Source organism: Mustelus asterias, chromosome 22, assembly GCF_964213995.1.
Source record: "Mustelus asterias chromosome 22, sMusAst1.hap1.1, whole genome shotgun sequence".
In the NCBI taxonomy this organism is placed as follows: domain Eukaryota; kingdom Metazoa; phylum Chordata; class Chondrichthyes; order Carcharhiniformes; family Triakidae; genus Mustelus; species Mustelus asterias.
The window spans coordinates 75,424,992-75,449,526 of NC_135822.1; the positions used below are offsets into that span (position 1 = coordinate 75,424,992).

The 24,535-nt window shown below is 47.7% G+C and overlaps 1 protein-coding gene across 1 annotated transcript in view; it reads right to left on the minus strand.

The window, feature by feature from the left end:
* LOC144509731 (calcium-activated potassium channel subunit alpha-1-like) overlaps positions 1-24,535 on the minus strand; it is a 156,329-nt gene that overhangs the window by 87,929 nt on the left and 43,865 nt on the right. Inside the window, exons 12-19 of the mRNA XM_078238510.1 lie at positions 22,907-23,062; positions 21,924-22,033; positions 13,779-13,847; positions 11,999-12,085; positions 10,190-10,266; positions 7,518-7,602; positions 3,766-3,841; positions 2,188-2,353 (exon numbers count right to left, since the gene is read on the minus strand). Of these exons, the coding sequence (XP_078094636.1) occupies positions 2,188-2,353; positions 3,766-3,841; positions 7,518-7,602; positions 10,190-10,266; positions 11,999-12,085; positions 13,779-13,847; positions 21,924-22,033; positions 22,907-23,062 (826 nt within the window). The remainder of the gene's footprint in view (positions 1-2,187; positions 2,354-3,765; positions 3,842-7,517; positions 7,603-10,189; positions 10,267-11,998; positions 12,086-13,778; positions 13,848-21,923; positions 22,034-22,906; positions 23,063-24,535) is intronic.

Genomic DNA, 24,535 nt, shown 5'->3' on the forward strand with positions numbered 1-24,535 from the left:
GGACAGATGTGAAATTGGCCTTGTGATATAATGCAGAAAATTGGGCAATGCCAGAAGAGAGCAACTGGATACGAATGAGTTGTAGATGTTGAGGTGGATGTGTGGAGTGATGAGAAAGGACAAGATCAGGAACCAGTACTCGAGGGAGTCAGTGAAGATTATTGAAGCGTCAAAGAAAGTAACCAAGCAGAGATTGAAATGAGAGGGTTATCTTTTCGGAGCGAGAAGAAATCCAGTGAGATCGAGTGCTGGAGGCACCAGGAGGAAGGAGGAAAGAAAGGCTGAAGGTCAGATGGAAAGATGCGGTTGCAAGAAAGTGAAACACACTGGGATTGGAAGAGGAGAAGATGGAGAATAATAATCAACTGGCGTGGTGACAACTGAGTAAAAGAGGAAAAGCCGAAGGAAGAGTGTTGCACCTTGAAGAGCAGATTCAGCATCTTTGTCTTCGCTTCCTATCAACTTACTACACTCCTGTAGCACGAGGCACAGTGCTTAGCACTGCTACCTCATCGCTCCAGGGACCCGGGTTCAATTCCGACCTCGGGTTACTGTCTTTGTGGAGTCTGCACATTCTCCTCGTGTCTGCGTGGGTTTTCTCCCACAGTCCAAAGGTGTGCAGGTTTGGTGGATTGGTTGTGATAAAATTGTTCCTTGGTGTCCTAAGATAGGTAGGTTAGATGGATTAGTCATGGTAAATGTGTGGGGTTAAGGGGATGTGGTGATGGAGTGGGTAAGATATTCTATCAGAGAGTTGGCGCAGATGGGCCAAATAGCCTCCTTCTGCACTGTTGGGATTCTATGATTTTGACTCAACCTGAATTCGGGGACTAAGGAACAGGCTCTGATAGGAAAGTTAGGGTAATCAAGGAACGGGGAAGGGGAGGGAGGGAGATGCTGGCTGGAGGGGGAATGGGAGTGGAATGTGAGGAGAAACTGGATTTGAGTGGGAAGGAGAGGGGCAATAGGACTGGAGTGAGTGGGGGGGGAGGTGGGAGGGGAATGGGACTGGAGTGGGGGAGGTGGGGAGGGGACGGGGACTGAAGTGGGGGGGGGTGGGATGGAGAGGGGACTGGAGTGAGGGGGGGTGGGATGGGGAGGGGACTGGGACTGGAGTGGGGGGGTGGGAAGGGGAAAGGGACTGGAGGGAGGGGGGTGGGAACATAAGAACTAGGAGCGGGGGTAGGCCATCTGGCCCCTCGAGCCTGCTCCGCCATTCAATAAGATCATGGCTGATCTTTTTGTGGACTCAGCTCCACTTACCCACCCACTCACCATAACCCTTAATTCCTTTACTGTTCAAAAATGTATCTATCCTTGCCTTAAAAATATTCAATGAGGTAGCCTCAACTGCTTCACTGGGCAGGGAATTCCACAGATTCACAACCCTTTGTGTGAAGAAATTCCTCCTCAACTCAGTCCTAAATCTGCTCCCCTTATTTTGAGGCCATGCCCCCTAGTTCTAGTTTCACCCGCCAGTGGAAACAACTTCCCTGCTTCTATCTTATCTATTCCCTTCATCATCTTATATTATGGTGGGATGGGGAGGAGACTGGGATTAGAATGAGGGGGGAGCTGGGAAGGGGAAAGGACCGAAGTGGGGGGAGGTGGGAAGGGGAATGGGACTCGAATGAGGGGGGAGCTGGGAAGGAGAGGGGACTGGAGTTGGGGGGGGGGGGGGGGGGCGGTGTGGGAAGGGGAGGGGACTGGAGTGGGGGGGGCGGTAGGAAGGGTGGACTGGATGGGGAAGAGGTGGGAAGGGAAGGGGACTGGAGTGGGGGGGGGGGGGGGCGGTGGGAAGGGGAGGGGACTGGAGTGGGGGGGGCGGGGTGGGAGGTGGGTATGGGGGCAATTGAGCATCTATTCCGAGCTGTGTTTTGTTTGTTTCTGCTCCTGATGAAGTGTTTTTAAGCCTCCACGAATGTGTTCCAAATAATCTGTCATCGCTGGCAGGCGCCCGTTGTAAATTCTATTAGTTAGGGATATTTGACATCAAACCCATTGTAAGCTTGTCATGAAAAATACTGTTTACAATGGATTGTGGCAGGACTGCTGTCTGCACTGGGAGCTGACGACTAAACAATAAGCAGATTCAGTATGAAGTATTTCTACTCCTCACGTCAGTATTTAGGCAAATTATGGGCCTCGCAGCTCCTGAGGATGAATAATGTGTGCGATAGCACCCACTTTTTAATTTGAAAGCGTAACAGGACATCTTAGAAGACAGCTTTCTGAGCCGTGGCTCAGTGGGAAGCACTGTTAACTCTGCGTCAGAAGATTGTAGGTTCCAGTCCCACTCCACAGGCTTCAGCACACAACCCAGGCCGCGGGGCCTCATGTCAGGGCTTATTCCCTGCTCATGCATGAACAGGAAAAAACTTTCCAAGAAGGAAGCTCGGCCCATATGAAACAGTTATGCAGAAACTGGGGGTTGGGGTAATCTCTGACATTGCCTACTGCATACAGTGGGATGCAGGCAGGCTGGAGCCTCCCAGGAGCAGGAGGGGGGTATCTTAAGATCGAGAAACACATTGCACAAAGGTGCAAGTCAGTTAGAGCACTGAAAGAAGGGACACATTGATGCACTATCAATTACGACGCAAAGACTTCTGAGAGTGAGGGAAAACTAATAGGCTTTTATTCACTGAGAACAGGAGTGCACCCTTGTAGCTGACCTGGTCTGAACTGAGGCAAGGAGGAGGGACCATCACCTTTATAGGGTGGAAAGGGAGGGGTCTCAGGTGGAAAGGGAGGAGTCTCGGGCCAGCTGCAGCATGGGTGTGTCCAGGCACATACAAGTAGTAACAGTGGTTCACCACACACACAAAGATGTCACCAAACCTAGCACCCCCTTTGACATCAAAGGTAGTACTACGTTTAGTGACATCTTAATACAGCCTGTGAAGCATGATGTTCTGTTGGCGTGGCTGGGTACCTGAGAGATTGTGTGGCAGCTTGAATGCATGTGGCAACCCAAGGCAGAGGAATACTGAAAGGAGAGGTTGAAATCCTGGATGTGGATCCTTGGTGAAGGCATCAGTGCGAAAGCATTGTTTGGGACAAAGAAGTTGAGCAGGTTTGTAGGAAGGAGGTTGACGAAGTAGAGTGGAACCAGGACGTTGAGGAAGCTGGAAGAAAGACATTTTGAAGTCACATCATGTTAATATGAACCCTTCCAGAACACACAAACCACGGTTCAAAGTTGGGTTCCCCATGGAGTTTGAGAACAACGGTCAGAATCTTACACATGGGGCGTGATCTTACCACCCATTCATCCCGCTGCAGCGAAGGTGGAGAATTTGGCGATAAGGAAAATCTCTGTTCACTGCAGCGGGATGGGAAAATCCCCCTGGCGTGAGCAGTTGGAAAATTCTGGCCATGGTCTCTCATGATGTGGTTTCTGTCGATTCCCTGTCTCCACACTCTTTCCCTGTGATCAGAGTGCAGTAATGGAAGGATTTGTGAATTGATTCATAATTTGACAAGCTGTGACTTTCATTGCTGTCTTTTCCCCTCCAATAGGGTCGGGGAGATTCATCCTATTATAAGGAAATTGAGTTAGTTGAAACAATTTATATTTGTATTGTCTGTCTTCAAAATAAGTTATAAATTTATGCTTAATTTGTATTTCTCTATTTGCGTGCTCAGGAAGGGTTAAAACTTCAATTTAGCTTCATATTAAACAAAGGCGTCTATGAGGCTGTAAGTTTCACTTTAAACTTTTCCTGCATTGTAATTGAGGTTTTACCACGTAAAAGCAATTACAGGCTCAAACAAAAAACCAAACTGTTGCTCAGCGATCAGAGACTCACACTGAAAAGCAGAAACACTTGAGTTCAGTCTGGAAGCAGGGAACCCAGAAGCAAGGAGAATTGTACAGCCTGCTAGGCGGGTTGATACAGGCAGAGGGACAGAAAGCAGGTCCCGAGAGCGAAGGAAGAGTCAGATATCAGGGAATGAAAGTTCCAGTAAGTTAAAGGAACAAAGAACAGAAATCTGGAAAAGTGTTGAAAGAAGTCAGGAGGAGGGAGAGAGGTTCCTCGTTAAAGACAGGGCTACATGGTGTCAGCTAGCGAGAGCCGGACATCAGAGGTGGTACTAAGATAAAAGCAAAATACTGCGGATGCTGGGATCTGAAACAAAAACACAAACTGCTGGAAAATCTCAGCAGGTCCGACAGCACCTGTGGGGAGAGAGAATAGAGCCAACGTTTCGAGTCTGGATGACCCTTCGTCAGAGAATCAGCAGAGATTTATACTATAAGGGTGGAGTGGGGTGTGGAATGGGACAAAGGGAATGTAAATGAGGATATGGAAGGCTGAGAAGGTGCTAAAGGTGTCCATTAAGCGATCAGAATGTGTGAACGGCAGAACAGGGGTACAGATTGTTAAAGGACTGCCTGAGGAATGTGGCACTTGCCCTGAAGGGAGTGGGGTAGGGTGCTGGGGGTGAGGGGGGGGGGGGGTGGGGGTGGGGTGCTGGGGCGGGGGGGCGGGGCGGGGGGGGGTGGGTGGAAAGAAAGGGAGCTGGAATGGAAAAATGGAAGTGAGAAAGAAGGATGATAAAATGAATGAATGAGATGAAACAAAATAAAATAAATGGAAATGGGGTGTATGTGGAGGGGAGAGTTCGTGCTCTGAAGTTAATGTTCAGTCCAGAAGGCTGCAAAGTGCCCAATCAGAAGATGAGGTGCTGTTCCTCCAGTTTGTGTTGGGGTTCACTTGAACATTGCAAAAGTCCCAGGACAGACAGGTGGGCAGGAGAGCAGGGTGGTGTGTTGACGTGGCAAGCGACAGGAAAGTCTGGGTTCTGCTTGCGGACAGACCAAAGGTGTTCTGCAAAACGGTCACTCAGTCTGCGTTTGATTTGATTTATTATTGTCACATGTATTAACATACAGTGAAAAGTATTGTTTCTTGCGCGCCATACAGGCAAAGCATACCGTTCATAGAGAAGAAAAGGAGAGAGTGCAGAATGTAGTGTTACAGTCATAGCTAGTGTGTGGAGAAAGATTAACTTAATGAGAGGGAGGTCCATTCAAAAGCCTGACAGCAGCAGGGAAGAAGATGTTCTTGTTTTGGTTGGTACGTGACCTCAGACTTTTGCATCTTTTTCCCGACGGAAGAAGGTGGAAGAGAGAATGTCGGGGATGCGTGGGGTCCTTGATTATGCTGGCTGCTTTTCCAAGACAGTGGGAAGTGTAAACAGAGTCAATGGATGGGAGGCTGGTTTGTATGATGGACCTTTTGTAGGTATCTGTGATGGAGAGTGGACCCCATTGGGAGCAGCGAATGCAATCGACAAGATTGAAGGAGTGCATGTGAAGCGCTGCTTTAACTAAAAGGAGTGTTTAGGAGCAGGGAGGAGGTAAAGGAGTAGGTATTGCACCTTCTATGATTGCATGGGAAGGTGCCGAGGCATGGGATGAGATGTTGGGTGTGATGGAGGAGTGGGCCAGGGTGTCCCAGAGAGAATAGCCCTGCGGAATGCTGACCAGGGTGGGGGAATGAGTTGGATGTGGTTGAGAGCCCTGTCAACCGCAGTGAGTGAAAAACCACGATTGAGGAAGAAGGAAGACATATCGGCAGCGTTATTTTGGAAAGTGGCATCATCAGAACAGATGCGGCGGAGGTGAAGGAACTGAGAGGATGGGATGGAGCCCTGTAGGATGTGGGATGTGAAGAGCTGTAGTCAATGTAGCTGTGGGAGTCGGTGGGCTTGTGACAGATAATAATGGGTATTTATCACCAGAAATGGAGACAGAGAGGTCAAGGAAGGGAAGAGAAGTGTCAGAAATGGACCATGTGAAGGTGATAGAGGCGTGGAAATGGGAAACAAAATTAATAAACTTTTGCGGGTTCAGATGAGGTTGTACTAAGTTTGGTGACACCCACCACAGCCTGTGAAGCAGCAGTGTTCTTTTGGTGCGGCTGGGTACCTGAGAAATTTTGTAGAAGCTTGAATGCATATAGCAATCCAAGGCAGAGGAATACCGAGAGGAGAGGTTAAAATCCTGGATGTGGATCCTTCGTGAAGGCATCAGAGAGAAAGCATTGTTTGGGAGAATAATCCAAGGCATGTTCTTTGAGAATGGAGACTTGTTAGGGACCAGATCAGAAACTCCAAGGTATATTGTGAAGTTAGAATCGACTACAACGTTTTTGATTTTCACATGAGTGTGAGGATAAGACAATTCACTCCAGTTGTGATTCTATTGAGCCAATAGGAAGTTTAACTAGAACAAAAAGAATTAGCATACTTTTACCAATTGAAATAAATTAAACATGGCACGATACGATTCTTAACTGCAAGCCTATCTCAATATTAGTTCCAATTTAAGCAATATTTCTAATAGCTTGAAACTCTTCTTCAGAATCAGGAAGCAGAAACATACAAGCTTATGTGGGCTATCAGTCCTCAAGCCCTTTAACACTTCTGGAGAGAGCAGGTCCCAGACTTCAAGAGGCAGCACGGTGGCACAAGGTTACCGCTGCTGCCTCACAGCGCCAGGGACCCGGGTTCAATTCTGGCCTCGGGTCCGTGTCTGCATGGGTTTCTCCTGGGTTCTCCAGTTTCTTCCCACAGTCCAAAGATGTGCGGGTTAGGTAGATTGGCCATGCTAAATTGACCCTAGTGTCAGGATTAGCGGGGTAAATATGTGAGGTTACAGGAATAGGGCCTGGGTGGGATTGTGGTCAGTGCAGACTCAATGGGCTGAATGGCCTCCTTCTGCACTGTAGGGATTCTATGATTCCATGATTCAATCTCCAGAGAGAGAAAGAGAGAAGAGCTGCTGCTCCTTGCAAGATCCAAACAGAAACTGCCTGCTTTTTCCCTGTGTAAGCCTAGCCCCTCCCATTAGCACATAAATGCTCTTGTCAATCAATCTAATTAAACCCTACCCTGAAACCCCAGGGGACAACCCAAAAAATAACAAAACCGCCTTAACTCAGGTTAAAACAAACACCCCAATAATTAGGATCAATTATTCTTCTGCATTCTGGGCAGGTGGGCTGCCTAGAGCAGACAAAGCAGCACCGTAATCAGAGCTGACGTTTAAAAAATTCCCTTCACAAGAAACATGACACAAATACGTTTCTTAAAGGCACAGTATCGTCACAGACCAGAAAGCCTCATGTGAAAGTTAGACTTCCAGTGGGACCAGTTGGTGCGCAGTGTGACAAACATCTGGGGGGATTTGATTTTAAAAATCCACAGATGTTGTTTTGGGTGGCATCTGTCACTTTGTTTCAGAGTGGGCTGTGTCTGACCACACATTACCTATTGGTTTACAGGGACTGTGTACTTACTGAGAACGTTAGAGTGTACGATTTTGTAACTTGCGTTATCTTTCTAAAACTGTATGGAGCTGTAAATATATAGCTGGAGTTTAGCCTCTATGGGAGGTGGGGGGAAAGTGGTGGGGAAGAGTAGGAAGGACATTGGAGCAGGGTTGTGTGTTGGATGCTAGTGTTCATGGTGCAGCTTTAGATAGTGAGGATGCATGGCTGACTTACTTCTCCTGTGTTATACTCTGCTCTGGCAGCACTCCCAGCGACCTGCTTCTCATCAGAGCGTAATACTGCACCTCAGGGTCTAGTGCTGGAAATGAAGAGAAACGATGAAGAGAATTATGAAGCCAACTGAAAACCCAAGTATTGGGAACAGAACCAACATATTTCCACTGTCTGGAACTCTCCTTTCCACACAGGGTGGGCTTCTGTGTATCTCTGAATTTACCTCCAGTCTTGGAGCTGCATTTATCATTTATACTCTCTCTGGATAAGAAGATATGAAACTGATTCCTTCATTGGTTTCCAATTGAAATAAATCTGGAAGTCTCCAGGTTATGGAATTCTTCTTAAAGCTTTGAGTGTAATGACTGTTGCTGTGTGGACAACATCAGCAGCTATTTGTGCATGGCAGGATCCCATCAATGGCATTGCGATGATAGCTGAGACAGAAGTCCTCTTCCTCTTCACGTAGTGCAGTGGGATCTTCAGTCTCAGCAGAGAGGGCAGGTTCTCATCTCCTACAGCGCATCAGTCCCTCAGGCCAAGGACTGAAAATGATGACCCAGTTCAGAGCAGAGGCTGGATGTTATGGGCTTTCCTGCAGCTATTTGACCCTCGACATGGTGTTAATTGCACAAGGTGGAGGAGACTTGGGCCCCCACCTGGAGGAGGGAGTCTCCCCTTGGAGCATTGCTGACCAATTTAATTGTCAGGTAGCTCTGTAATCCCAGCAGCATCAGCTTCGAGTTGTGGCCACTGCGAGGACTACAGCCCGACAAGAAGGGTGGGTGTCTGTAGCTCCAGTAAGGTGAATAAGGGAGGTGGAGAGACTGGGTTTGAGCGGGCTATGGCTGCGAGGGGGGGGGGGGGGGGGAGTGGAGGAGTTCATGGGGCATTAAGACCTTGAGGGGATGTCTCCAGTGGGCATACGGGACATTCCTAAGGGACGGTCAACACCAGATCAGCCAGGAAACACTGCTCTACCAGCTGCTTGGCCTGGCCTCCACCTGAGGTGCTGAGGTTGGGATCAAGCACTTACGGAGTCCCATTAGGTCACAAATAGGATGAGCAGCCCACCAAACATCTTCAACATTCCCCATAAACTGGGAGACAGTTCAGGGGTCGGTGACCAAACAGCAGGCAGATCACACTCTGCATTTTACAAGCGCCCCCCTCCCCCCTACCTTCAAACACACCAGCGAGTGTACACACTCTGCCGAAACAACAGTGAAAGCCATCGTTGTGACATTTTCCATGTAACTCGCTGTCTCAGCAAGCATTACATTCTCCCACTAAAAACTCGCACATTAGTCCAACCGAACACTCACTGTCCCTACAAACATTCACTGTCCCATTAAACACTCCCTCTCCACTGTCCTCATCAAACACTCCCAGGATAGGTATAGCACGGGGTTAGATACAGAGTAAAGCGCCTTCTACACTGTCCTCATCAAACACTCCCAGGACAGGTACAGCACGGGATTAGATACAGAGTAACGCTCCCTCCACACCGTCCCCATCAAACACTCCCAGGACAGGTACAGCACGGGGTTAGATACAGAGTAAAGCTCCCTCTACACTGTCCTCATCAAACACTCCCAGGACAGGTACAGCACGGGGTTAGATACAGAGTAAAGCTCCCTCTACACTGTCCTCATCAAACACTCCCAGGACAGGTACAGCACGGGGTTAGATACAGAGTAAAGCTCCCTCTACACTGTCCTCATCAAACACTCCCAGGACAGGTACAGCACGGGATTAGATACAGAGTAAAGCTCCCTCCACACCGTCCCCATCAAACACTCCCAGGACACGTACAGCACGGGGTTAGATCCAGAGTAAAGTTCCCTCTACACTGTCCCCATCAAACACTCCCAGGACAGGTACAGCACGGGGTTAGATACAGAGTAAAGCTCCCTCTACACTGTCCCCATCAAACACTCCCAGGACAGGTACAGCACGGGGTTAGATACAGAGTAAAGCTCCCTCTACACTGTCCCCATCAAACACTCCCAGGACAGGTACAGCACGGGGTTAGATACAGAGTAAAGCTCCCTCAACACTGTCCCCCATCAAACACTCCCAGGACAGGTACAGCACGGGGTTAGATACAGAGCAAAGCTCCCTCTACACTGTCCCCATCAAACACTCCGAGGACAGGTACAGCACGGGGTTAGATACAGAGTAAAGCTCCCTCTACACTGTCCCCATCAAACACTCCCAGGACAGGTACAGCACGGGGTTAGATACAGAGTAAAGCTCCCTCTACACTGTCCCCATCAAACACTCCCAGGACAGGTACAGCACGGGGTTAGATACAGAGTAAAGCTCCCTCTACACTGTCCCCATCAAACACTCCCAGGACAGGTACAGCACGGGGTTAGATACAGAGTAAAGCTCCCTCTACACTGTCCCCATCAAACACTCCCAGGACAGGTACAGCACGGGGTTAGATACAGAGTAAAGCTCCCTCGACACTGTCCCCCATCAAATACTCCCAGGACAGGTACAGCTGTGGACGAGTCCAAAGGGCATGAAAGTGGGTGTGAGGATTGTTTGGGTCAGCCATGATCCTATTGAGTGGTGGAGCAGCCTCGAGGGTCCAGCAGCTTACTCTGCTCCTATTTCTTCAAGACGCTGAAAGGCACTGTAAAAATGCAAGTAGAGACACTCACTTTGTTTGCATGAACACTTCTGGATCCTCCTGGGGTCAGTAATCTCAGAGTGACAGTCATTGCAGTAAATGTTTGCTCTGTGGGGAAAAAAGCAACAGGTCAAACCATTGGTGCCTCTTCAAACCTAACTGGATAGCCTGGGAAAGCCACGCCAGGATAGCCTGGAAAAAACATGAGAGGATAACCTGGGAAAACCACGAGAGGATAACCTGGGAAAGCCATGACTTGATTACCTGTAAAGACTTCCATTCCAACCATTATCTTGTAAATTGAGTTTGTGTCTGTATATGTCCTGTTTGTGAACAGAACTCCTCACTCACCTGATGAAGGAGCCTGAGACTCCGAAAGCTAGTGCTGCCAAATAAACCTGTTGGACTTCAACCTGGTGTTGTGAGACTTCTTACTGCGCTTACCCCAGTCCAACGCTGGCATCTCCACATCATGAAGTGATACACACATGAAGCAAGTTGTGGTGACTTTAACGAGGTCCCCGAGGCGGACCTGTTAGAGTATGAGCTCCCTGATTGAGGTAGTTAATGCTGCCCAATCCGGGAGCCCTGCAGAGGTAGATAATGTGGAGTGTCTGGGTCACTGGCTCTCACGGTGTATCCTCTCTACTGGCTGGTACCTGTCTGAGTATTACTAACTATTGTAAATAAATCTAAAGTAGGGACATTGGCCTTGATGGAGTTATTTCGTGAGTGAAATGAGGTGCGTGCTGATTGCTCACAACACTGACTGTGAGAGCCGTGCGCTCCCTCTGTGTCCAAAGTGTCAATATTTAATCTAGTTTTACTATTTCTATTAATGTATAAATGATGAAGCATTTTCTATAACTCATTATGAAATATTCAGCGTGTATTAAATGTATTTAAACTTATTCATGGGGTCACGGTTAGTGAAGAAACCCAATTTCAATCCTGAGGCCCACTGAGGTGAATGAGAGCCTCTCATGTGACCTACTCACTAGCCGAGGTTGCTCATTATTGGCATACGCTGTTAGAATGCTTTAATTTTGGGGTAAACATCGGCAAAGTAGAGACAATGCGGCAATTGGCCATGCTAAATTTTCCCTCGGTGTACCCGAACAGGTTCCGGGGTGTGGCGAATAGGGGATTTTCACAGTAACTTCATTGCAGTGTTGATTTTATTTTATTCATTCGTGGGACATGGGCATCGCTGGCTGGCCAGCATTTATTGCCCATCCCTATTTGCGCTTGAACTGAGTGGCTTGCTAGGCCATTTCAGAGGGCAGTTGAGAGTCAACCACATTGTTGTGGCTCTGGAGTCACATGTAGGCCAGACCGGGTAAGGACGGCAGATTTCCTTACCCTGAAGGACATGAATGAACCAGATGGGTTTTTTCGACAATGGTTTCATGGCCATCAGTAGATTCCTAATTCCAGATATTTTTTATTGAATTCAAATTCCACCATCTGCTGTGGCGGGATTCGAACCCGGGACATAGAAACATAGAAAAACTACAGCACAATACAGGCCCTTCAGACCACAACGTTGTGCCGAACATGTCCCTACCTTGGCGGTCCACAGAACATTAGCTGAGTTTCTGGATTAATAGTCTAGCGATAATACCACAAGAATCACCTCCCCTTAAAGTCCACTTGTGACAAAAATAAATAAACTTTTAACTTTAAATAATCTATTGGCCACTTGAAATAGAATAAAAAGAATTAATTTACCAACAGTTTGTAAATGAAATGTTAAAAACTTTCTGAAAGCATATTTCCCGTCACGTTATACACACTGTCCCATTGTGTCACCCAGCGTGTTCTACCCAACAGAAATTACCTGTTTACAAGAGTACGTTTCTTTGCAATGAAGAACCCGAGAGTATTTTCCTGTATCAGGACGCTGCGGTCTGGGTTGATCAATATACTGCAGGTGGAGGGAGAGGGGAAAATGTTCATGAACAAAGGAGTCATTTGCTCAGCTACATGTACAGATTTATCATATTCATGCTCACTGCCACACGCACGCGCAGAGTGATGGGCAGAACCACACCAACAATCTCACACACAGATTGCAATTTATTTTTTTATCCTTTTTCACGAAACAGGGGTGTCACTGGCTGGGCCGGCAGTTTTATTGCCCAGCCCTATTTGCCCTTCATAAGGTGCTGGTGAACTGCTTTCTTGAACCACTGCAGTCCATGTGGTGTCAGTACACCCACAGTTAGGGAGGGAGTTCCAGGATTTTGACTCAGTGACAGTGAAGGAACGGCGATATATGTCCAAGACAGGATGGTGAGTGGCTTGAAGGAGAACTTGCAGGTGGTGGTGTTCCCAGGTATCTGCTGCCCTTGCTTTCTAGGTGGCAGAGGTGTTGTTGGAGCTTCCTAGGTGAGTTGCAGCAATGCATCTTGATGGTGCACACTGCTGCCATTTTGTTTTTATTCATTTATGGGATGTGAGCTTCACTGGCTGGACCAGCATTTATTGTCCATTCCTAATTGCCCTTGAGATGATAGTGTTGAGCTGCCTTCCTGAACCACTACAGTTATGCATCATTTCAGGATTATCCTTCCATTAGTTTCTGGCTAAGCAATTCTCCAATTTTCCTTTACAAAGCCCATGAACGTGGTCTCTTTAGCTCCTCAGCCTGGCCTTGGATATACCTTTTTTGGAGATGCCTTTTCCCCAGTCTGCTTCCACATCTGCACAGCATTTTCTAATCTAACTATTCAAGCTGACTGCTTTCTCCTAGGAAGGCTCTGCGGGGACCGCTGTCAATTCTTTCCACCAATTATGTGATAGAGGAAATCCTCCTTCACAAAACCTGCGATGGAGTTCCACCCTCATTCCATGTGATGGACAGTGAAATGAATATCTTCTGTGCTTGAAGCACATGCTGAACTGAGTAATTTCCTTTCCCCATCGCTCCCCTCTCCCACTCAGTGGGTTTTAACTGACACAAGATCAAAGCTGCAAATTGGACTGCTTGATTCTGTCTGGAAACATAGATAAAATAAAAAGAACATAATAAATATAACTCCACCCTCAATCACTGTCTCAATGACAGAACGGAAGCTTCAGAATATCCTCAAACAGAAATGTCAATTCATTATTTTACCTTCAAAACAGCTCTTTGATTTTGTGACACACATTAATGTCCATATTTCTAACAGATGGATTTGTCTTCTCTCCAGACTCTCTGGCTCTATTGTTCACTCAGAAATGGATCATTCATTGTTCAATTATGTTTTCACAATCAACTCTGATCTTGCGAGAGAAACACCACCCAGACTGCCTTTACTTGTGGGTTGCCAATCAGCTGCTCAATCACCTATCCACTCACTTCACATTTTACACTTTAACCTCCAGCCTAAAAGTTGTATTCCTGATAATAAAAGTTATATTCTGGGAGATAAAAATTATGAACGAGATATTCACATTCCTTCACTGTCATTGGTCCGAATTCTGGAACTCCCTGACACCAGATGGACTGCAGGAGTTCGAGAGAGTGGCTCACCACCTCCTTCTCAAGGCCAACAGAGGGTGAGCAAGGAGTGTTAGTGACGTCCACATCTTGAGAATGAATAAAAGGAAATGGATGGAGGGAAAGCAGCTACCTGATTTCTTCGGTGTCGCTCCTGTACTGAATAGCTATCAACAGGAGGTTTAACCGAATGTAACACAACCTAGAAAGGATTGGACAGACAGAAATGAGAAAGTATCACAGGGTGAATTATTGCACTCATTCAATATCCTTCCCAAAATCATCTTCCAAAGATATTTCTATTTCACACTGTCTTATTTCAGCATAGTACAATAGATCACAGACGTTGGTCGTTTTCATTCCCTTTGCTTTCTCACTGAGTCTCACAGGACACAGGAGACCATTGTCCCTGTACTGACTTTTTAAACTAGCTCACAGAATCATAGAATCCCTACAGTGCAGAAAGAAGCCATTCGGCCCATCGAGTCTGCACTGACCACAATCCCAGCCAGGTCCTATCCCTATAACCCAATGTATTTATCCCGCTAATCCCCCTGACAATCAGGGAAATTTAGCATGTCCAATCCACCTAACCCACACGTCTTTCGGACTGTGGGAGGAAATCGGAGCACCCGGAGGAAACCCATGCAGACACGGGGAGAATGTGCAAACTCCGCACAGACAGTGACCCAAGCCGGGAATTGAACCTGGGTGCCTGGCGCAGTGAGGCAGCAGTGCTAACCACTGTGCCACCGTGCTGCCCCGGGTCCCTGGCGTTGTGAGGCAGCAGTGCTAACCACTGTGCCACCGTGCTGCCCCGGGTCCCTGGCGTTGTGAGGCAGCAGTGCTAACCACTGTGCCACCGTGCTGCCCCGGGTCCCTGGCGCTGTGAGGCAGCAGTGCTAACCACTGTGCCACCGTGCCACCCAAATTCTTATCCAATTTATCCCATTCCCATTGTCTTTCCCCAGAGCCCTCCCCCTCTCTGTCGTCCAAGAATTTCACCAAATCTCCTCCCCAAAGAAAATTCTTTGGGAAATTGTGATAAATGTAAATTGGAAAAAAGGAATTGATGTTTTGAAATGAATGTGCTTGGTTACTGCTCCCTCCCAATCTCGTACCCCCACTCTCTCTTCCTTGACTGGCCCTTACAAGACATTGGTAAGGCCACACTTGGAATACTGTGTACAGTTCTGATCACCCTGTTATAGAAAGGATATTATTAAACTAGAAAAGAGTGCAGAAAAGATTTACTAGGATGCTACCGGGACTTGATGGATTGAGTTATAAGGAGAGGCTGGATAGACTGGGACTTATTTCTCTGAAGCGTAGGAGGCTGAGGGGTGATCTTATAGAGGTCTATAAAATAATGAGGGGCACAGATCAGCTAGATAGTCAATATCTTTTCCCAAAGGTAGGGGAGTCTAAAACTAGAGGGCATAGGTTTAAGGGGAGAGATACAAAAGTGTCCAGAGGGGCAATTTGTTCACACAGAGGGTGGTGAGTGTCTGGAACAAGCTGCCAGAGGTAGTAGTAGAGGTGGGTACAATTTTGTCTTTTAAAAAGCATTTAGACAGTTGCATGTGTACGATGGGTATAGAGGGATATGGGCCAAATGCGGGCAATTGGGATTAGTTTAGGGGTTTTCAAAAAAAAGGGCGGCATGGACAAGTTGGGCCGAAGGGCCTGTTTCCATGCTGTAAACCTCTATGACTCTATCCGTGAATGCTGGGCTTCAGTTGGAATCTGAGATGAATAGAGTGTTTTTGGAGGTGGGAGAGGTGAGGGTATCAAGGAACATGGAGCAATGGAGTTGGAGTACAGATCAGCCGTGGTTTCAGTGAGTGGATTGCGAGCTGGAGTTGCTGTGGAACACGTTCGATTGGTTGAACAGCCTCTTCCTCTTCCTCTGCAACAGGTTTGAAAGGCTGAATGGTCTCCTGTCATTCCTGAGGGGCTGAATAAGCTCCTTCTATTTCTGTAAAAGGCGAGAGGTGCCAGTGGCCTCCTCCTCTTCCCATGAAGCAGCTCAAAGGGCTGAATGGACTCTTCCTGTTCTATGTAAAAAGCTCAACTAATCCTATGTAACCATCTCATGGGTCTGAATGACCTCCCAGTCCTGCAACAAGCTGGATGGGCTGAATGGTCTGCCCCTGTACCCCATCCCTCGACTTGGCAACACTCTGAGACTAAACCTGTTAGTTTGCAAACCGGATGATTCTACTCGGAGATGAACTCCTGACCCTATATTTCTGCCATCACTGAGAGAACCTATTTCCATCTCTGTAACAGCAGCCAACTTCACCCCTGTCTCAGCTGTACTGAAACCCTCACTCCGACCCTCTGTTACCTCAATATTCAACTATTCCAATATCCTCTTGCCTGGCCTCTCACCTGCTACCCTCTGTAAACTTGAGCTCATCCAGAAATGCTGCTGCGCCTATTCTAATTTGCACCAACTCCCATTCTCCCCCATACAACTTCTTCACTGATGTATCGTAATTCCAGGTCAAGTAATGCCTCGATTTTAAAATTCACATCCTTGTTTTCAAATCCCTCTATGGCTTCTCCCATCCCTGTCTCTGTTAAGACCATAAGACATAGGAGCAGAATTCAATCATGGCTGATATTTTTCTCATCCCCATTCTCCTGCCTTTTCCCCATAACCCCTGATCCCCTTAATAATCAAGAACCTATCTATCTCTGTCTTAAAGACACTCAATGACCCGGCCTCCACAGCCTTCTGCGGCAAAGAGTTCCACAGATTCACCACTCTCTGGCTGAAGAAATTCCTCCTCATCTCTGTTTTAAAGGATCGTCCCTTCAGCCTGAGGTTGTGCCCTCTGGTTCTAGTTTTTCCTACTAGTGGAAGCATCCTCTCCACATTCACTCTGTCCAGGCCTCGCAGTATCCTGTAAGTTTCAATAAGATTCCCCCCTCATCCTTCCAAACTCCCAACGAGTACAGACCCAGAGTCCTCAACTGTTCCTCATACGACAAGCTCTTCATTCCAGGGATCATTCTTGTGAACCTCCTCTGGACCCTTTCCAAGGCCAACACATCCTTCCTTAGATACGGGGCCCAAAACTGCTCACAATACTCCAAATGGGGTCTGACCAGAGCCTTATACAGTCTCAGAAGTACATCCCTGTTCTTGTATTCTAGCCCTCTCGACATGAATGCTAACATTGCATTTGCCTTCCTAACTGCCAACTGAACCTGCACGTTAACCTTAAGAGAATCTTGAACAATGACTCCCAAGTCCCTTTGTGTTTCTGATTTCCTAAGCATTTTCCCATTTAGAAAATAGTCAATGCCTCCATTCCTCCTTCCAAAGTGCATAACCTCATACTTTTCCACATTGTATTCCATCTGCCACTTCTTTGCCCACTCTCCTAACCTGTCCAAGTCCTTCTGCAGCCCCCCCTGCTTCCTCAATACTACCTGTCCCTCTACATATCTTTGTATCATCTGCAAACTTAGCAACAGTGCCTTCAGTTCCTTCCTCCAAATCGTTGATGTATATTATAAAACATTGTGGTCCCAGCACTGACCCCTGAGGCAGACCACTAGTCACCGGCTGCCATACTGAAAAAGGCCCCTTTATTCCCACTCTCTGCCTTCTGCCAGTCAGCCAATCCTCTATCCCTGCCTCTGTTACCTCCTCCAGCCCCACAATCTGGGATCCCTGCACTCACTCAGTGTAGGCCTGTTAACAGAGCATCACTGATTTTAATCCTCCTGTGAAGCACCTTGAGATATTTTACAAAAGTGCAGAAGTTGCTCTTGTTATCCTGTTCAGTGCCAGTGGGTGGCAGTGTTTGACCAGGAATCTATAACCAAGCCAATAGCACCACTGACAGGCTACTTGGTGTATTGCACCTGTCCAGGAAGTGCAAATTTGGCAGGAATCAGAAGTCAGGACAAATTGCCTTTAATTTCGAGCATAGGTTCGTACAGCGAGAATGGTCAATGCAGGTTATGGTAGCCTTATCCCTGGAATGTATCAATCCAGCAGCCAGGAGGCATCATCAACAGTTTAACAGCAAACATCACAGGTTCCTGGTATGGAGGGCATTAGCTATGAGGAGAGGTTGAAGAAACTTGGTTTGTTCTCACTGGAGCGACGGAGGTTGAGGGGGAGACTGATAGAAATCTACAAGATTATGAGAGGCATGGACAGAGTGGATAGTCAGAAGCTTTTTCCCAGGGCGGAAGAGTCAATTACTAGGGGGCACAGGTTTAAGGTGCGAGGGGCAAGGTTTAAAGGAGATGTCTGAGGCAGATTTTTTACACAGAGAGTGGTGGGTGCCTGGAACTCGCTGCTGGGGAAGGTAGTGGAAGCAGATACGATAGTGGCTTTTAAGGGACGTCTGGACAAATACATGAATAGGATGGGAATAGAGGGATATGGTCCCCGGAAGGGTAGGGGGTTTTAGTTCAGTCGGGCAGCATGGTTGGTGCAGGCTTGGAGGGCCAAAGGGCCTGTTCCTGTGCTGTAATTTTCTTTGTTCTTTGTTCCACAATGGGGACTTTTAAACGGTGGGTTTGACTTCTATTGTGATGTTTGTGGTGTTTGTCAGTGGGGTGGAAGTTCTGATTGTTCAATGTGGTTTCTGGAGAACGAGGGGGAAGGAGTTGACACATGAGTGTCTGATGGATGGCAGAAGATGGGGGAGTTTCTTTTGAATCTCTCTCCTCTCTCCTGTGTCCATTAGCCCCTAAGAAACAGGGAGGTAAGAGTCAGTCACAGCAGGAACTTGCATCCCATTCATAAGGAATAGAGTGGCTAGAGTGAATGTTGGACCCTTGGAGGACGAGAGGGGGGAGTTAATAGTGGGAAATGAGGATATGGCTGAGTCTTTAAATAAGTTTTTTGTGTCGGTCTTCACGGTGGAGGACACAAATAGTTTGCCAAATATTAACGATAGAGGGTTGGCAGCAGGAGAAATACTTAATACGATTAATGTTACCAGAGAGGCAGTGCTGGGTAGACTAATGGGACTGAAGGTGGACAAGTCCCCGGGTCCGGATGGAATGCATCCCAGGGTATTGAAAGAAATGTCAGAGGTAATAGTGGATGCGTTAGTGATTATTTATCAAAACTCGTTGCATTCTGGGGTAGTGCCGGTTGATTGGAAAACGGCTAATGTTACGCCGCTGTTTAAAAAAGGAAGGAGACAAAAGGCGGGTAACTATAGGCCGGTCAGCTTAACGTCTGTAGTAGGGAAAATGCTGGAATCCATTATTAAGGAGGAGATAGCAGGGCATCTGGATAGAAATGGTTCGATCAATCAGACGCAGCATGGATTCATGAGGGGAAAGTCGTGCTTGACGAACATGTTGGATTTTTATGAAGATGTGACTAGGGCGGTTGATGGAGGAGAACCGGTGGATGCGGTGTTTTTGGATTTCCAAAAGGCGTTTGATAAGGTGCCCCATAAAAGGCTGCTGAAGAAGATTAGGGCACACGGAGTTGGGGGTAGTGTGTTAAAGTGGATTGGGGACTGGCTATCCGACAGGAAGCAAAGAGTCGGAATAAATGGGTGTTTTTCCGGTTGGAGGAAGGTAACTAGTGGCGTGCCGCAGGGATCGGTACTCGGGCCACAACTGTTTACCATTTATATAGATGATCTGGAGGAGGGGACGGAGTGTAGGGTAACGAAGTTTGCAGACGACACAAAGATAAGTGGAAAAGTGAATCGTGTGGAGGACGGAGATCTGCAGAGAGATTTGGACAGGCTGAGTGAGTGGGCGAGGATATGGCAAATGGAGTATAACGTTGAGAAATGCGAGGTTATACACTTTGGAGGAAATAATAACAAATGGGATTACTATCTCAATGGAAACAAATTAAAACATGCTACCGTGCAAAGGGACCTGGGGGTCCTTGTGCATGAGACGCAAAAGCCCAGTCTGCAGGTACAACAGGTGATCAAGAAGGCAAATGGGATGTTGGCCTATATTGCGAGGGGGATAGAATATAAAAGCAGGGATGTCTTGATGCACCTGTACAGGGCATTGGTGAGGCCGCAGCTGGAATACTGTGTGCAGTATTGGTCCCCTTATATGAGGAAGGATATATTGGCATTGGAGGGAGTGCAGAGAAGGTTCACCAGGTTGATACCGGAGATGAGGGGTTTGGATTATGAGGAGAGGCTGAGGAGATTGGGTTTGTACTCGTTGGAGTTTAGAAGGATGAGGGGGGATCTTATGGAGACTTATAAGATAATGCGGGGGCTGGATAGGGTGGAGGCGGAGAGATTCTTTCCACTTAGTAAGGAAGTTAAAACTAGAGGACACAGCCTCAAAATAAAGGGGGGTCGGTTTAAGACCGAGTTGAGGAGGAACTTCTTCTCCCAGAGGGTGGTGAATCTCTGGAATTCTCTGCCCACTGAGGTGGTGGAGGCTACCTCGCTGAATATGTTTAAAGCGCAGATGGATGGATTCCTGAGCGGTAAGGGAATTAAGGGTTATGGGGATCAGGCGGGTAAGTGGTACTGATCCACGTCAGATCAGCCATGATCTTATTGAATGGCGGGGCAGGCTCGAGGGGCTAGATGGCCTACTCCTGCTCCTATTTCTTATGTTCTTATGTTCTTATAACCTCAGAATGCCCAAAGTTCTTGACCGGCAATGGAACACGCAAGACAATTTACACACGTAAGCTTCCAGAATAATCTTACTGCTGCTTAGAGGACTTAGAAGATAGAGGACATAGAATCCCTACAGTACAGAAGGAGGCCATTCGGCCCACCGAGTCTCTCCTGACCACAATCCCACCCACGCCCTATCTCCATAACCCCTCGTATTTACCTTGCTAATCCTCTGACACTAGGGTCAATTTAGCATGGCCAATCAACCTAACCAGCACGTCTTTCGGACTGTGGGAGGAAACCGGAGCACCCGGAGGAAACCCACGCAGACACGGGGAGAATGTGCAGACTCCACACAGACAGTGACCCAAGGCCGGAATTGAACCTGGGACTCTGGCGCTGTGAGATAGAGTGCTAACCACTGTGCCACCATGCCGCCCATGCCATGGTGGCACAGTGGTCAGCACTTGTTGAGCGATAATCTTCAGCTAAGGCATCAGGGAAGACTCCCTTGATCTTCTTCCATGACTGCCACCAAACCTACTCCATCCTTCAAATGGTCCAGCTCTCGGAGTTTTAGCCATTCATGGGGTGGGATTCGTGACAATCTGACACAGGTATGAGTACAATCCACTAATCCGATTCCGGTCAGGAGCGCAATCAGTCCTTTACTCCAATAAACCCGTTAAGATTCATGGAGTGAATCTTAAAGATGTTTTGTTAAACCCGACTTCTTGCTTCTTCCTGCTGTGACTGTGACCTCCTGCCAGCAGAGGGGGCTGCAGTGACAGGACAGTACGATTGCAGTGTGACATGTCATAGAATCCCTACAGTACAGAAGGAGGCCATTCGGCCCATCGAGTCTGTACTGACCACAATCCCACCCAGGCTCTATCCCCGTAACACGACACATTTACCCCCCGACACTAGGGTCAAATGTGCAGACAGTGACCCAAGGCTGGAATGGAACCTGGGTCCCTGGTGCTGTGAGGCGGCAGTGCTAACCACTGTACCACCGTGTTTAGATAAGCTGTTTCTGTTTAAAATGTTGACACTGAAACTTACAGTGCCAACAGAAAAATCAGGAGAGAATGCTTGAACGTTAAACATGGTGTGTGACTTCAAACCCAGAGCAATCCCACTGGAGATTCAGGAGGCTGTAGACCAGGGGAAAGGGTTATTGAATGGCAGTGCAACGGACGTAGTGAAGAGCACTGGGAGAGTGTGGTGAACCATCGTTGGTTCCCACCAGGTAGTACTGAGCCAGGGTCTGGCCAGTACTATGAGTCTGTATATATGTTGCTGTTGGGGTTAGGGTTGGGTTGTTCTACATGTTACTGTTGGGGTTAGGGTTGGGCTGTTCTACCTGTATTATAGTTATTATGGTACATCCCAGTCGGGCTCCGCCTCCTGGGAGAGGTATAAAGGTCACTGCTCTGTCTGGGACCCCTCAGTCTGGGATCGTGTATTATATATGGTAGCTCTATTGTAGCCGTCAATAAAAGCCTTTATTTCCTCGAGCATCTCTAGCCTCGTGAGTTATATCGCGCATCAGAGAGAGTGTTGCCAAGTTCCTGGATTCATTAACCTGGGGGACGTTAGACGTCGCCCTTCCCCTCGCTCCCTCCCTCCAGCACCATCATTGCTACATCACTGTTACTGGTGGGAAGGCACTCACTCACTCGCACACAGAACTAAAGGACATGCCCACAAAACTGTCTGACAGATACTCAGTGAAAAGCTCCTGGTTCAGTCCCTCCTGGTAGATGTCGAGCCAGGTTCCAGTCTTCAGCTGCAAATGAGAAGAGAATAGAGAGGTTCTTGATTAATAAGGGGATCAGGGGTTATGGGGAAAAGGCAGGAGAATGGGGATGAGAAAAATATCAGCCATGATTGAATGGCGGAGCAGACTCGATGGGCCGAGTGGCCTCATTCTGCTCCTATGTCTTATGGTCTTATGGTCTAATTCATCAAGAACAGGAAATATCCAGCAGGTTCAGAAAAGTTCAAGATGGGAATATAAACATTGCTTCCTCACCTTCAGAATGAATTCCTGAACTGATACTCTCACTGCAAGTTCTACCTTTGCTGGAAAGGAATATTCCCAATTATAACTTCTCACAATGACTCCTGATGTGAAACAGAATTGCTCCATGATAGTAGTTGAGAAGGTGGAAACAGCACTGAAGACTGTGCGATTCCCCAGCGAACATCCCCACTCCTGACCAGATGGTGGAGGGGAGGTGATTGAAGAAGCAGCTGAAGATAGTTGGGCCTAGGGCACTGAGACATTCCAGCAGCCAGGTCCCTGTGAAATGATGGAGTTCCAACAACCACAATCATCTTCCTTTGTGCCGGGTATGACTCCAACCAGTGGAGACTTTTCCATCTGATTGCTACTGATTTCAACATGCAATGTGCAGGATAAACTGCCCTTACCCAATAGCTTGCATGCACTCATTAACAACTGGTGCTTGTTGGACAAGCAGACACCTTGGCTGATTCATATTTCCCCTCACCGTGCCCTGGGTCAGGGTGTCCAGGCTGAGATTGTATCAGTCAGTGCATTCCTGGGCATTGACCCTGGAGCCTTCCTCATAAATCTCAGCTCCCCAACAAATCTTACTGAGACAAGATTCAACACCGACTCTCCATCCTGCCTTACCTCTTCTTTGAACTTCTTGACAAAGAGGTTTGCCAACAGGGTGGAGAAACCTGGGACGATGCAGTTCTGTGCGATAAAGCCCATCTTCAGCTCCGACAAGCAGATCACACTGTCCCTATTCTTCATGTCCCAACTCGGCAGGTTCTGCAGATAGGCCTGTCACACCACACAACTCCGTCACACCATCAGCAGAATGGGCAATTCACAGCAAATAAAAGAGAGATCAGTGGGATTGAGGGATATGGAGAGAGAGAAATCAGTGGGATTGAGGGATATGGAGAGAGAGAAATCAGTGGGATTGAGGGATATGGAGAGAGAGGGATCAGTAGGATTGAGGGATATGGAGAGAGAGAAATCAGTGGGATTGAGGGATATGGAGAGAGAGAAATCAGTGGGATTGAGAGATTATGGAGAGAGAGAGAGAGATCAGTGGGATTGAGGGATATAGAGAGAGAGAAATCAGTGGGATTGAGGGATATGGAGAGAGAGAAAGATCAGTGGGATTGAGGGATATGGAGAGAGAGAAATCAGTGGGATTGAGGGATATGGAGAGAGAGGGATCAGTAGGATTGAGGGATATGGAGAGAGAGAAATCAGTGGGTTTGAGAGATATGGAGAGAGAGGGATCAGTGGGTTTGAGAGATATGGAGAGAAAGAGGGGGATCAGTGGGATTGAGGGAGATGGAGAGAGAGAGATCAGTGGGATTGAGGGATATAGAGAGAGATCAGTGGGATTGAGAGATATGGGGTGAGAGAGATCAGTGGGATTGCGGGATATGGAGAGAGAGGGATCAGTAGGATTGAGGGATATAGAGAGAAATCAGTGGGATTGAGGGATATGGAGAAAGAGAGGGATCAGTGGGATTGAGGGATATGGAGAGAGAGGGATCAGTAGGATTGAGGGATATAAAGAGAGAGATCAGTGGGATTGAGGGAGATGGAGAGAGGGATCAGTGGGATATGGAGAGAGATCAGTGGGATTGAGGGATATAGAGAGAGAGTTCAGTGGGATTGAGAGAGATGGAGAGACGGATCAGTGGGATTGAGGGATATGGGGAGAGAGAGAGATCAGTGGGATTGAGGGAGATGGAGAGAGAGAGAGATCAGTGGGATTGAGGGAGATGGAGAGAGAGAGAGATCAGTGGGATTGAGGGAGATGGAGAGAGGGATCAGTGGGATTGAGGGATATGGGGAGAGAGAGAGAGATCAGTGGGATTGAGGGAGATGGGGAGAGGGAGATCAGTGGGATATAGAGAGAGAGATCAATGGGATTGAGGGAGATAGGGAGAGGGAGATCAGTGGGATATAGAGAGAGAGATCAATGGGATTGATGGATATAGAGAGAGAGAGAGATCAGTGGGATTGAGGGAGATGGAGAGAGGGATCAGTGGGATCGAGGGATATAGAGAGAGATCAGTGGGATTGAGGGAGATGGAGAGAGGGATCAGTGGGATCGAGGGATATAGAGAGAGATCAGTGGGATTGAGGGAGATGGAGAGAGGGATCAGTGGGATCGAGGGATATAGAGAGAGATCAGTGGGATTGAGGGAGATGGAGAGAGGGATCAGTGGGATCGAGGGATATAGAGAGGGATCAGTGGGATCGAGGGATATAGAGAGAGATCAGTGG